At 37.7% G+C, this 15,404-nt stretch overlaps 1 protein-coding gene and 1 long non-coding RNA gene across 5 annotated transcripts in view; one reads left to right on the forward strand and one right to left on the reverse strand.

Moving 5' to 3' along the window:
• TAF1A (TATA-box binding protein associated factor, RNA polymerase I subunit A) overlaps nt 1–7,898 on the reverse strand; it is a 34,521-nt gene extending 26,623 nt beyond the window's left edge. The window contains exons 1-3 of one of the 4 annotated variants that reach the window (XM_060127267.1): nt 7,785–7,898; nt 6,176–6,308; nt 2,049–2,218 (exon numbers count right to left, since the gene is read on the reverse strand). In XM_060127267.1, the coding sequence (XP_059983250.1) occupies nt 2,049–2,218; nt 6,176–6,296 (291 nt within the window). In that variant the 5' untranslated portion in view covers nt 6,297–6,308; nt 7,785–7,898. Of the gene's footprint in view, nt 1–2,048; nt 2,219–3,950; nt 4,077–6,175; nt 6,385–7,784 lie in introns of those variants that run through there. The other 3 variants (XM_060127265.1, XM_060127273.1, XM_060127283.1) reach the window with 3 other exon arrangements.
• Nucleotides 7,899–8,009: 111 nt separating this feature from the next.
• Nucleotides 8,010–11,709, forward strand: LOC132515693 (uncharacterized). The gene is made up of 3 exons (XR_009539166.1): nt 8,010–8,114; nt 8,301–8,448; nt 11,468–11,709. It is a non-coding gene; the product is annotated as an uncharacterized LOC132515693 (long non-coding RNA).
• Nucleotides 11,710–15,404: the final 3,695 nt, after the last annotated feature.

Here is a 15,404-nt window from a genome sequence, read left to right on the forward strand (position 1 = left end):
AAAAAAAAAAAAAAGGACTATGCTGCATCATTAATCATTAGGAAAATGCCAACCAAAGATACAATGAGATACCACTTCATAACCACTAGGATGGCTAAAATCAAGAAGACAGACAATAATACGGTTGGCGAGGATGTAGGGATGTTGGGACCCTCGTATATGGCTGGTGGGAACGTAAAATGGTGCAGTCACTCTGGAAAACAGTCTAGTGGTTCCTTAAGAGGTTACATGTATTTTATGCCCCAGCAATGCCACTCCTTGGTATACACCCAAGAGAAATTACAACAAACATCCATACAAAAACTTGTACATAAAAAAAAAAATCTTGTACATAAATGTTCAAAGCAGCATTATTCATAGTAACCAAAAGTGGAAACTACCCAAATGTCTAAAAACTGATGAACTGATACATAAAATGAGATAAAGCCATACACTGGAATATTATTTTGCAATAAAAAGAAATGATGTACTAATATGCTACAATATGGAAAGGCTCGAAAACATTATGTTCAGTGAAAGAATTCATTCACAAAAAGCCATATGCTATATGATTTCATTTATATGAAATGTCCAGAATAGAAAGTAGATTAAGTGGTTGCCAGGGGCTGGGGGTTGGAAAGGAGCAACTACAAGTGGGTACAGGGTATCTTCTGGGCAAGACAAAAACTGTTCTAAATTTAGATTGCCGTAATGGTTGCACATCTCTGTGCAATTGAACTGAACTGTTCAATTTAAATGGGCAAGTTGTATGGTGTGTTAATATATCTCAATAAAACCAGTTTTTTTTTTTAAAAAAAAAGGATCAGTCTGGTTATGCTTAAAATAGACTGCGGGGGTGGGGGAGGGCAAGAAGTCATCTAAGTGAGGTGAGAGGGACTTGAGGCCAGGCACAGCAATGGAGGAGGTGAGAAGTACTCAGAATGTAGGGAGCGTGCTTTCAAAGTAGAGCTAAAAGGCTTTTCTGATGGTTTGGATGTGGGGTATAAAAGAAAAAACACCCCAGAGTTTGGCCCTCGCAATTAGATACATAAAAGAAATGTCATCTGAGATGAGGAAAATTAGGCTGGACAGGGAATATCAGAAGAGCTAGTTTAGATATGTTACTATGATATGACATACCATACTAGCTGATATTAGACATCAAGAGGTGACGTTGAGAAGACAGTTGGATACAGAAATATGGACTTGAAGAGAGATGTCAGGACCCCAGATACACAATTGGGGATCGCCAGCATGCAGACTGAATGTAAGGCTATGAAACTGAATGAGATCATCAAGAGTGAGTTCAGATAACGATAACAACTAAGGGTTAGAGTTCGTGGGTAGTCCCATGTCAGAAAGCAAAGGAGAAGAGGAGCAATCAGAAAAGGAGACTGAGGAATGGCCAGTGAGGTAGGAGAAAAAACTGAGAGTACTGCATCCTGGAAGCCAGACAAAGAAGCTATGTCACACAGGAGGGAATGATCTACTATGTTTAATATTGCTGACAGATCAAGTTAGATGAGCACTGAGAATCTGCCACTGGATTCAGCAACATGGAGATCACTGTTGACCTTGACAAAGCAACTTGGTAAAAATGGTGATGGCTGGTGGGTAGTCTAACTGGAAAGGGTTTGGAATGGACGGGTACACACAACTCTCTCAAGGAGTTTTGCTGAAAGGCAGAATGGAGAAATGGGGCACAGCCTGTGGAAGAAGTAGGGGTCAAGAGATGATGCTAAATGGGAGAAATAACAACATGTTTGCTTGAAGATGGGGAACGTCCTACAGAAAGGGGAAAATAAGGACACAGGGAAAGAATTATTTAAATGAATGAGTATTGGGGAATCTGAAAATTCAGATTTAAAACTATTTTTGTCTCGTTTAAAATGATAATAGGAAAAAGAAGTGTGCAAAAAAACGTCCTCATACAAACTCTCTACCCAAAACCACTTTTAGTAGCTTTTAGTAAAATCAATCAATAGTAAAAGCTATTCTGGGTGAAGTTCAAAAGGCAGAAAACTCCCAGGATTCTGTCCTATCTTCCAGCAGACTCAGACCTTACTTACCTCCGGTGCAATCTGTCTCTTGTTGCTATCTGAATCTTCCAAGATCTGAAAGTAACTGTGCATGTATTCTGCAGCTCGCTGCCACTGGTGCTTCAGCAGAGCTTCTTGGATAAGACTTAAACAAGCACTTGTTGTCTGAGCAAAATCCTTCTCCTGTTTTCCTCCAGTCGCTATCAGGGTTAAAGAGGAGAGTCTTGACCCACAGTGATCCCAAATCAACAATTCAAGAAACATTTCTGATAAGCATAGTTTTAACAAGTAGAGCAGTAGGTATTACTTAACCCAACCCATCCCCAATTCCAAATCTGGTTCCATTTGAAACAAACTCTTCCACCCATTTTAACTAGTTTTAGCAAATGAAAAAAATGTCTAATTAGAAGATGTCTAATTTGACATTCTTGAGCTACCAAGATCACCAGATCCTTCAAATCTGATTCAACTGTCCTTTCATCCTTGCACTAAACAATCTGGGAAGAATCTCTTAAAGAGGGCCCCAAAAGCACAGTCCCAAGTATTTAGAATGGGTAAAAATCATCAGGGTCATCCTAGGAAAGTATGGTCTTTTTTACCTACCTATGTTCTGAAAACACCAAGAGGTGCACTTTTATTTTTTAAGGACTGAGTTCCCAGTAACTCAATGCTGTAAATGCAAATGAGATTATAATAACTGTAGACATTGGCATTTATATCTCTAAAGTACTGACAATCCTCTTGTAAAGAATATTTGTGCTTAGTTACAATCCCGGTTATGAGTAACAGGTGGCATATTGCCACCTCTTCTCTTCCCACGCTACTAAAGACGCGTACAGGCCAGCAGTCTTCCATTTGGGGTACCCTCACCCCTGGGAGTACACAGAGACTAATAAGTACCATGCAAAGATAGTTTTACAGCAATCAACTTGCAGATCTTCAACTTTCTCACATACTCTTTCCTAAAGTTGATCTCCTAGGAAACTGTGCCTATACACAAGGCTTCATGATCAAAATCATTATATTTTACCTTAAGGTGAAAATACAGGTGTTGAGTGTTGAGAAAGTGAACGACTCTAACACATCCATTTGCAAGTCAGGTGATTTTTAATTCTTTGCTTATCAAAACTGTAGGAGAACCTAATAATTTTTTATTTTAGATCACTATGTAATTTTTTCATATATAATTCAGAAGGAATCCAAAGACCTGATACACTGCTATAATTAAACTCCATTCATTGCCAGCTAGTTACTTATGTGACTAAACTTTCTCAGAATTTCCACCAATTAAAACAAAATATGGTAGAATTGAAGCTAAATCTTTTCTCATTCTAGGAATACGTAATATTCATCCACAGATATAAGAACTGGAAAAAAGTGATAACCTTACCCATTTTATTGAGATAAATAAGCAATAAAAATTTACCTTTAATACTTAAAATTTAACAAAACTTGTAACACTACTTATGTTATTTTGATTCGGTGGGTACAAAAATCAATTACAATGATTTCTCAATCCAGAAGAGATTTTAATACTTAAAACTTTACAGGATATTAGCAAAAATTAATTAAATGTAGATACATACTTTATGGCAAGAATAAAAGTATAAAAGAAAAAGGAACAATATAAAATTTCCATCTATTAAAAGCTTTTTCATAAATACTAAATGGATGATAAAGGTATCACATCCCTATATTATTTAGATTCCACCGAATTATTTTTTTAAGTCACATGATAATTTCATTTAAAAGTGCCAATATAGGCCAAAAATTATGCCTTTTGCAACTCTCAAACTTATGATACAAGTTTTAGATGGCACCTTAAAACTGTGCAAGATAGTACCTAATTCTTCAGGGGGAAAAAAAGTAGAATACTATATGTCTCTTTTTTTTTCCCCTTAAATATTTATTTATTTATTTATTTGGCTGTACCGGGTCTTAGTAGTGGCATGCGGCATCTTCATTGCAGCACGTGGGATCTTCAGTTGCTGTGTGCCAGATCTTTTAGTTGCCGCATGCAGGATCTAATTCCCTGACCAGGGATCAAACCAGGGGCCCCTGCATTGGGAGCACAGAGTCTTAACGGCTGGACCACCAGGGAAGTCCCAAAGACTATTTCTCTTGACCAGTGTTTTTCAAACTTTTTAAATGTACATACAAATCACCTGGGGATCCTGATGTAGTCTTAGTATCCCCAGGGAGCTTATTAGAAATGCAGAATACTATGTCCCACCCACCTCTCTGAATTAGAAGCTGCATTTAACAGGATCTACACCCAAACTCCCAGTATCAGCAACAACACCAGGCAGCTAGGCCAAGAAAGTGACAAAATACCTCTTCCCTAAAACCTCGGTTATTCACCTAAAGGAAAACTCATCTCAGGCCAGACTCCCTTCTACCTCTCAAGTTTTCACAGCTCAAACTGGAAATCAACTTTAGACTAGGATACATAAATCCTTGGAAAATTCCCCTCCTGTCTTCCAACTGAGCCTAATTACCTCAGGAGTAGCTCTCATTTCACCCTTTGTGAGCAAAAGATAATCTTATTTGTTGCTGATAAACTTTAAGAATAACTGTCAAGGAAAATAAATTTGATGGAATGAGGTACAATAAAGAACCAGTGCCATCAACCTAATTTCTAATTTCCTTGAAATAACCTGGAAACTTGTCAGCCTGTCAACGAATATTTTTTGAGCACTACCATAGCCAAGCACTATTCTAAGTGCTCACCATACAGCTTTGGTGCCCACCTTCAAAGTTTTTATTCTAGGGGACACACCCTTCAAAACGCTCACCATACAGATTGGTGCCCACCCTCAAAGTTTTTATTCTAGGGGACACACCCTTCAAAACGCCAAAAGAAATTTAAGAGAATAAAATATAAATAATTGTTAGGCAATTGTGTTTTCCTGTTATGGTTAATTACCACTACAATGTCAATATTACCTGCAACTATATTCTCATTGCAGACAGGAGGTATTTGGGGTTTAACAGGCTATCTGTAATATATAAAACATGTCTAAGCATGTAAATTCTGGTCTTAAACCTACTTGTTTGTGGACTGACTCAAGCTCTCTATTGAACACTGGTGACAGACACATGCCCAGGTATGCCTTAAAACTAGCAGAAACTTTAGATTACTAGTTCCCTACAAGGGGTGTGGTAGCATCCCCTCTGAAGTACTATTCATTCAAACCTGGCTCAAACCATGTACATTAACTCAGCAAAAATAAAATAAGGAAAGAGGAAGTAAACTATTATTTTTCAACACTCACTATGCATGAGGCTCTATGCTAGGCACTTTACATATATTATCCCTATTTTCAATATATGTATCTCAATGTAGGCTTTGAGATCAGATAGGCCTGGATTTGACTCCTGATACTGGCATTAAGAATTTTAACTTCTTCTGAAGTTCAGTTCCCTCATCTCTAAAATGCCTAGCACATAGATTTACTGAGGATTAATTTACTGAGATAATTAAATGAGACGGTATTTAGATTAAAAAATAAAGAAATAAGAGCTAAACTCTAGGAGCCAGGGAATCTCAGTCAAGGGGAAAGAAAGCCAGGCTAAGAAAGATATATTTGTGGGCAATTAGAAAAGTGCTGGTTCAAATGTATTCCCAGGACTACACGACCCAACATGCCAACATACAAACAACTGCTTCTTTTATATATTCTGATAAGGAATTTATTCCATAGAAAAACTTGTTTATTTCTACATTAGATGAAAATAGAAGAAAATATTCCTTTCTTGAAATCTATTATAGATCAATTCTATTAGGGCTTATTTCAATGCAATTCAACAGAAACTTCTGGTACGTACTCCTCAGTGGTAGAGATCATATCTTCTTCAACTATGTATCCCCAATATTTAACCAATGCCAGGGATATAATAAATGCTCAGTAAGTATTACTGGGGGGAAAAAAGTGTATCTATCGTAATACAGACTGTTATTAATTCAAAGGAAAAGAATTCTAAAAGAAAAAAAATCTATTTTTATTATTTCTTTTTTATTAACAGCCTAAAAAAACAATCCTCATACATTCTTATTTTGAAAGTTGAACCAGCTTGGTTATCCATTTTTGTATCCATATTGAATCTTATCATCTCCTTGCATTAGAGCTGAAATGGTTATATGTTATTTTACTTACCTATGGTTTCTATATGCTTTTGGAGCCAAGGAAAACACATCCCTGTACCAGAGGGCGCACGCGGTTTCCCCTGTTCATCCTCTGTTGTGGGCCTTATCAATTCTTCACTGAAATCACTCATACCTATTCCAGACTGAGAATATCAGTTACTTTTTGTACATCTTAATCCACAGGCTTCTCAGTTATACAGAAAGACAGCCATCTTTTATCTAATAAATATCAATGATCAACAAAATTAATTGTACCTGGTAGTTCCTTTAAAGTAAGAAATGAATTTAATTATGTCAGCAGCAGCCAAAATCAATGACCCATTTAAAAAAAAAGACAACTGCAACTACTACTATATTTCAATAAGATACAAAGATAGATAAGATACTAACCTTTTTTTTTTTAAGATACTAACCTTTTAAGTTAAAAAAAAGTCATCTAGGGGAAGAAACATCAAAATAATGTATAATAAAACAATATGACAAATAATAACAGTAGTAGTTAACATTTATTGGGCCCTTTCTATACACCAGGGCTACAAAGTATCTAATTTAATCCTTACAGAAATCCGGAGGTAAGTGGTATTACTTTCTTTTAATCCTTACAGAAATCCGGAGGTAAGTGGTATTACTTTCTTCCATTTTCATGCTGAAAAAAACTGAAGGGCTCAGTGAAACTATGTAACCTGGCTCAGTGTCACAAAAAGGTGAGGACAATATTCTGGTAACTAGAACATCAAACACACTTGGCATGTACAGAGTTTGGGGTGTGCGTGGAGGAGGGGGGCGGAAGGCAGATGGCGGGAAAAGAATCTACAAAAACAGCCTTGTGCCAAGCTGAGTTTGGAGTTAACCGTCCAGATGCTCAGGACCCCTCTCCCTCCTTCCACATATCCAATTGATTATTAGGTCCTGCTGGTACCATCTGCTAGTACTTCTCCTATCTTCTCTCTGCTCCGCAACTCTACACCACTCCCCTGGCTCGGGACACCTTCAAACCGTGTCTGGATTGCTACATTAGCTTTCTAACTATTTACCCTGCCTCAAATTTGGCTTCTCCACATTACAACCCGAATAAACCTTTCAAAATCAAATTCTGGGGCTTCCCTAGTGGCGGAGTGGTTGAGAGTCCGCCTGCCGATGCAGGGGACATGGGTTCGTGCCCCGGTCCGGAAAGATCCCACAGGCCGCGGAGCGGCTAGGCCCGTGAGTCATGGCCGCTGAGCCTGCGCGTCCGGAGCCTGTGCTCCGCAACGGGAGAGGCCACAACAGTGAGAGGCCTGCGTACCGCAAAAAAACAAACAAACAAAAAAAAAACAATCAAATTCTGTGGTTACGAGCACAGAATTTGAAATAACACTTGAGTTTGAACCCGACTCACACGTATTTTAAGGAGTCATTCCAGAAGAAGCTCTCCCTTCCCAAATTCTCAAAGCCTAAACTGGTGTCTTGCAGTTGTCACGGTAACCAAAGCTGCCCCACCCCTCCAGGTTCGCCCTCAGAACTCAAGGTTTCAGAGGATCAGGAGAAAATATGAGGAGAACACAGGTGAATCCTACTACAGCCATTCCCGTTCCACTGTGAACGCAGGCAATGAGGTGGAAGACAACCGCGGGACTTACCTGACTAAAGCCAGAGTTCTTCTGCGACACCAAACTCAGCCTCCAGACTCCGGACGAGCATGGGCAAACTCTCACGGAGTTAGCGACTTGAGAGCGAAAGTGCAACACCTGACCCCGGCGTTCCGGCGGCGCGCAGGCGCAGCCCCGCCCCTAACTCCCGATTGGGCGCTGGAGGCGCCTCGACCCGGAAGTGACCCGGAAGTGGCTGTGTACCGCCTCCTTCCCATTGGATTGGACCCAGGTGTACATCTTAATCTGTCTGAGCGGAAAGAAGTGGGAGACTTTAATTGCAAATGAAGATTAATGTAACGTGAGGTCGGCTGGATGAGGGTAACAGTCCAAATAGCAGAATGTCACTTTGCCCGAGTAGTTCCCTGTACGACGACCTTTCAGTTACTGCTTGGCTTGCTGGCGCGAGCAGCGAGCCTCGGAGGCGCGGCTCGTGGCCCTAACAAGATAAATCTCTGCATAGCCTGTTAATTGCTTCCTTGAAATCTTTTTTCTTTTTCATTAAAGGTTTAGCTTTGAATTTAAATGACCCTGACTGCTTCCCCAAAATTTGGACGAAAATATCTTTTCCTTCTCAGCGGCAGTGGTTCTGTGCACTGGTCTGGAGTCACTTTTCATGAGGAACGTTGACGAACTTATGAAATAAGGGTTGAAAGTAAGATGGTTAAATGTGAAATGAGGGGAAATTGAGGGGTTCTAGGGAAGATGATCCTGGAAAAGCAGAGACTCGTTGGAACACAATATTTCCAAATTTGGGGGGTTCATCTGTGAAGGAAGAGTCAGACTTTTTTCGTAGCATCAGAGAACGGAACTAGGACTAAGTAGTGAAAGTTAAAGAGAAGCAGCTTTAAAGTCATTACAAGAGTTTTGTTCATAACTAAGGCTGCACAAATAATGGCATGGGCTCCCACAGGAATCTTTTGAGTTTCCCCTGCCGTGAAAGTGAAGCATTTGAGCAGAATCACAATATTGTACAGGTGATTAAAGGGTCTAGTGAGAGTTTGTACAGGGATTCCTTAAAATGCTGAAATACTTAATTATATGTTGTCTTCATAAATACTGTGCAGTAGCTATGGGCTTGTGAGAAAAATTCTCCTGCTGCTTTTCGTGTCATAAATCCTTGGTCTCACTCAAGCCCCTGCTCTAACTCCACAGGCAAGGCTGATAAATGACAGTTGTGGTCCAAGAGGACACACAGAAAATAATATAGCCATACTTTTCTAGTATAAAGGTTTGGTCTGGCTACATTTCTTCCCTTGCTATGAAGTATAATTTCACCAAAGCCAAACTAGAATGGATTTTATCTGGCTAGAAGTTCATGCTCCCACAAAAATGGGGAAGATTTTTTCGATTTACCTTAACATTATCAGACAACTGTAGACAACAGTAGACAAAAGACAGAAAGTTAAGAACTAACATTGATATCTTTCTGTGCTCTACCTACCTCTTTCATTTTCCATGGTACAATTCTGGTAGAAAATGTGTTGGAGAGAAGAGAGTAAAAAGAAAATGACTATACTACCGATAGCATAAACAAGATTAAAAAAAAAGAAATGGCATGACAAAAATGCAAACATAAAACAAAGCAAAGCATACCAAAGACTTCTAGATTCCAATCTAAGCGAAAACATGTTCTAAGGAACAAAAAGATGTTCTTACAATTGCATTGTGCCAAAGAGCAACTTAACATGATGAATTACATTTTTTTTAAAACTGCAAACTCTTATTTAGACAATATTATTCCCACAAACCTTTCAGTTATTCCCGTGAAGCTTTATTAGATTCCCTGCAATCTAATAGTTTCAGACACCAATTAGAAAGATTAGATTCACCTGAAAATTCTCTAGAAAAGATACTTCTTAAATCTCATTAAAATGAACTTCACCAGGTTTTCTCACTTCTGACATGAGACAGTGTCAAGGTTTCCAGTCCTAAATGCTCCTCTATAAGGAAGAGACCTTGGCCCAAGACAACTAACAGCTCCTTGATCTCATTCCATAAAATTCACTCTAGCCATAAAAGAAAAATCATTTGTGTAGTTTTTTTGCTGACCTTTAGCTTACAATCTGCAGTAGGGGTCAACAAACCCTCTAAAGAGACAGTAAATATTTTAGACTCCGGGTGATACAGTCTCTCTATCACCACTACTATTTAACTCCTGTTGCCGCACAGAAGCAGTCATAGATAAATGTAAGTGAATGAGAATGTCTGTGTTCTAATAGAACTTTATTTACAAAAACGGGTGGCAGGCTGGATTTGGCCTATTGGCCATAGTTTGCCAACAGTTGCTCTAGAGTACCAAGTAATGTTTATGCTCACAACAGATTCGATTAGTATACATACATACATACATAAAATTTTAAAGATACATGATCATATTAGTGATGATTGTTGTATCCAAAAGATATCTATACTAAAAATAATTACTGGTATCATCATACATCTCAGTCATTATGGTAGTCACTGACTATATTGCTTCTCCTGGGTGATTTAACATACAACTGGTAGCTGTTAATGCCGAGGAGTAACTCCATTCTATTGTGGAGAAACCTGGTTATAAGGGGTAAATGAGATCAGCCATCATGAAGATGAGGTATATTTACTTAATTACAATATTTTTTTTACCGCCCCACCTCACGGCTTGTGGGATCTTAGTTCCCCCACCAGGGATCAATCCCAGGCCACGGCAAGGAAATAGCCAAGTCCTAACCATTAGACCACCAGGGAATTCCCGCTTAATGACAATTGTTATCCAAATAACTCTACATACTGCATCTCAACCTATATTCTCCTAAGTTTTAATTGAGAAACATGTTCTTTCGTTAAGAATGAAGGGAAAAAAATCCTCTACAGTCATCCCAAATAATTCAAAATATATCCATGATTTGACTATTAATACAAAGAAAAAAATACAATTAATTCAGGTGTAAATTTAAGATAAGATAGTGTGGAAGAGGGAACAAATGTGGGAATGTGGAAGTAGAACAATATAAGACCCCTCTCAGAGAAGAGAAAATTAAATTCAGACATGTAAGACATCTAGTAAGGTAGTATTAGCTTTAATTATATATATATGTATATATATATATATATAAAATCTCCCTTGTAGATCCAAGTAACTTTGATATATAGGGATTTTTTTCTTAGGTTGATATTATAATTTGTTTCTTTTACAGAATATTCACAACCGCAGGTGCTTTGTTAACTGATCAGATTTTAACAAAAGTCTTAAGCAGTGCTTCTCAACTGGGAGGTTGGTGTCCTTTCTACCCGGGGGTTGTGGCTACATGAGGGGAATTTTTATTTTGTTACCATGACTAAGGATGGTACTAAAATTTCATAGCCAGGGCTAGGGTTTTTGTATATCCTGCAACTGGTAGGAATGTTCCACCCAAAATGACAATAGAGCTCTAGTGAGAAACATTTGCCTAAACAAGTAACATGTTCTGCAACTGTTTTCCTACAGTCCAACCTAAGGGGATAAGGGCTCTTGTGCAAATTGTTTTATTACACATTCAGATGTCATTCTTGGTATGTTTATGTTTGCCAAGAATAGTAAATGTGTTTAAGGTAATTATGAAAAATAAATGATAACAAAATAACAAAAGTCTGATTGCAAACAAAAAAATTGGGAGGTTTTGAGATAATCACCATCATTCTTTCTCTTTCCACAGAAGTTCCAAGAGAGGTTGGCCAAAAATATTTTAAATCCTAAAACACAATTTTAAGCTTTGCTTTTCTTTAAAATGTATACAAAATAATGTGCAAATATGTATAATATATGGTTTGGATCTGGTGTTAATATTTAATCCCTACTTTCTAGAGCTGTGCTGCCTTTAAATGTACCTAAATTGAGATGTACTGTAGTGTAAAATACACACCAGATTTCAAAGATATCATATGAAATAAAGAATGTAACATGCCTCATTAATAATTATTATGTTTATTACAAGTTGAGATGATAATATTTTGGATATATTGGATTAAATAAAATTTATTAAAATTAATTTCATCTGTTTTGATTTTAATGTGACTTCTAGAAAATTTAAATGACATATGTAGCTGGAATTATATTGCTATTGGACAGCATTGTTCTAGAGAATCAGTGAGAACTAAGGGAAATATCAAGTTATACTTAGATTTTTTGTTTAATCATTCTAGTTTGATGTCATTGATTCATCCTCTTACGTATTCCATACCGTTTCAAATCCCATGTAGAATTAAGTTGGAATGAGCTTTTGTACTTGCAGAGAATTCTTACTCTTTCCATGTGCAATTGCTTAGGATCCACTCTTGAGTGCAATCTTCATAATGGTATTTATGTTCCGGTTCCTAATTTGTACTGCTTGTATCAATCAAAATGCTGAACCTTCAGGAGGTTTGCTGTGTATGATCTGTAACATCTGCTGTGATTATATGTTACATCAAGGGCATATTTTCTCCCTCTCAGATCTCAATGTCTCCTTCCAGAAGGCACGTTTGACCTCACAAGCACACTTTGGGGGTTCTGTTACCCTCCATGCTACCTTTTAGTAAGAAGGGAACAGTTTCCATGGTAGAGGTACTATCAAAAAATGTCTCCTCTGTGACAAAGGCATTGATTTGCAGAGAGTCTTGTACCATCAACCATTCCTATTGGCTGTAAGAGCCTGAAGTTCTGCTGTTTAATTATTTAAACAACATAAATGGGCAACATTTTAATATATTATCCCATTGCTTCTATGTATGTATTTATTTATTTATGGCTGTGTTGGGTCTGTTGCTAAGCGTGGGCTTTCTCTAGTTACTGTGAGCAGGGGCTACTCTTCCTTGCGGTGCGCGGGCTTCTCATTGTGGTGGTTTCTCTTGTTGCGGAGCACAGGCTCTAGGCACGCGGGCTCAGTAGTTGTGGCTCATGGGCTGTAGAGTGCAGGGTCAGTAGTTGTGGCGTTCCATGGCATGTGGGATCTTCCCAAACCAGGGGTCAAACCCACATCCCCTGCATTGGCAGGTGGATTCTTAACCACTGCGCCAGGAGGGAAGTCCCTCCCATAGCTTCTTATAGAAACGTTATGAAGTTTTACCATGAGCCCCAATGTTATAGACAAGGAATCTGAGACTCAGAAAAGTTAGCAAATTGCCTAAGGTCACACAATTAGACTTCTGATACCTAGTTTAATGCTTTTGACTACATTCTCTGCCTATGCTATTGTCCTAGTAAGGAAGTAATTCCTATTTGAAAACCATAAATAGGTAAAGCCAGTTTAAACTGTGGAAATTGTGTTGTCCAGGCCCTACCCTGGAATTTGTTCTGTATTTATTCAAATCACCAAATATTTGACTTCTGTGAAAATAGTGCCAAGGTAAATTAGGCAGAACCAGAAACAAGAACTTCTATATAAGCCTATGTGTTACTGGCAATTTCAGATGTTTGAGTTTCTTTCTTCGTTCAGTAGAAATGGGAATAATATTTGTCAGGACTAGACAAATAGTACATGGTGATAGGAGACCTTGCCTTGTATATGACGCATTCAGGAGAACATACCCTTTGACATGACTTTGACGTGGCTTTTTAATTGTAGGGAAAGGATTTAACTCTACTGGCCATGCCCAACACAAATCTTCATTCTCCTTGGCTTTTAGAACAGGATACTTGCTTAAATTCCACTTCAGTTATATGATCCCTTTACTTAAAGTCTGATTGCTTTCTGTTTTTTATTCTAAGTCTAAATTATTATGCTTGATTAATAATCTTTCAAAATCCGACCTACCCTAGCCACCCAAATTTATCTCCCACTACTTTTTAACAGGATCATTTCACTCTAGTAAGATTAGGTCTCATTACTGTGGTCTTTTCTCTGATGTTTCTTTATGTCCATCCCTAGTCTCCCTGCTCTATCAGTAAGCAACCACTGTCATAGGTTAGTTAGAATTTTCTAGAATTTTATATAGATGCAGTTTTACAGTGTGTATTATTTTTGGGGTCTGTGTTATTTCACTCAGAATTTCTTTGTTGTTGCTAGTATCAATAGTTCCTTGTTATTGCTGAGCAATATGCCAAAATTTAACATCTATTTAGCTGTTGATGGACAGCTGTTTTTTGTTTGTTTGTTCTTGTTTTTTGTGTTTTTTTTACTATTACCAATGAAGCCACCATGAACATTTGCGAACAAGTCTTGGTGTGGACATATACTTTTATTTCTCTTGAGTGAATACCCAGGAGTGGAAAGACTGCATTCATATGATAAGGTGTAATTTTTAAAGAAATTGTCAAACTGTTTTCCAAAGTGGTTGAATCATTTTAAATTATAACCAGCAGCGTTATGAGAGATCCAATTATCCTCATCCTTGGCAACATCTGTTATCAGTCTTTTAAATCAGACATCAGTCTTTTAAATTTTAGCCATTCTAACGGATATGCAATAATATCTCATTATGGTTTTGATTTGCACTTCCCTAATGACTAATGGTATTCAATATCTTTTCTTACATTAATACATACCTGCCACATTTGTGTCTTCTTTAGTGAAGTGTCTGTTCAAATTTTTGACCCATTTGTTTCAAATTGGTTTTTTTGTCCTCTTATTAATAAGTTGTAATAGTTATTTATATATTCTAGATACAATTCCTCTGTTGAATGTATGTTTTGCAAATATTTTCTCCCAGTCTGTGGATTACCTTTCCATTTTCATAACAGTGAATAGAAGTGAGAGCAAACTTTTTTTAAATTTATTTATTTTATTTTTGGTTGCATTGGGTCTTCGTTGCTGTATGTGGGATTTCTCTAGTTGCGGAGAGCAGGGGCTACTCTTCATTGCGGTGCACAGGCTTCTCATTGCGGTGGCTTCTCTTGTTGAGGAGCACGGGCTCCAGAGCGCAGGCTCAGTAGTTGTAGCACACGGGCTTAGTTGATCCACGGCATTTGGGATCTTCCTGGACCAGGGCTCAAACCCGTGTCCCCTGCGTTGGCAGGTGGGTTCTTAACCACTGCACCACCAGGGAAGCCCCAAAGCAAACGTTTTTATTTTTATAAAGCCCATATTACTGGTTTATTTATTTTAGAGTTTGTGGTTTTTGTATGTATTTTTGAAATCTTGGCAAACCTGAGATTACAAACATTTTCTCCTATGTTCTCTTCAATAAGTTGTTCTTACATTTAGGTCAATGACCTATTTCCAGTGAGTTTTTGTATATGGTGTGTAGTAAGGGTTGAGGTTGATTTTTTTTTTTTAACCTATGGCTATTCAATTGTTTCAGCACCATTTATTATAAAGATTAACATTTTTCCATTGAACTGCCTTGGCATGTTTGTTGAAAATCAGTTGCCTATATATGTGTAGGTTTATTTCTAGACTGTCTATTCTGTTCTGTGGACCTATTGTGTGTCTGCTTACACCAATATCACACTATTATAATTAATGTAACTATAGTAAGTCTTTTTCTTTGCTTTAAAATAGTAATATATTTTTTAATACCACCTCATTAAAGAGCTAGCCCACTTCTTCCCAAAATCATCAGAACATTTTTTCAACTTTAGAGTACATTAAGGCCAGAGACTTATTTTCTTTTTTTTTTAAACATCTTTATTGGAGTATAATTGCTTTACAATCGTGTGTTAGTTTCTGCTTTATA

The sequence above is a fragment of the Lagenorhynchus albirostris genome, chromosome 2 (assembly GCF_949774975.1).
Source record: "Lagenorhynchus albirostris chromosome 2, mLagAlb1.1, whole genome shotgun sequence".
NCBI classification, from domain to species: Eukaryota; Metazoa; Chordata; class Mammalia; order Artiodactyla; family Delphinidae; genus Lagenorhynchus; species Lagenorhynchus albirostris.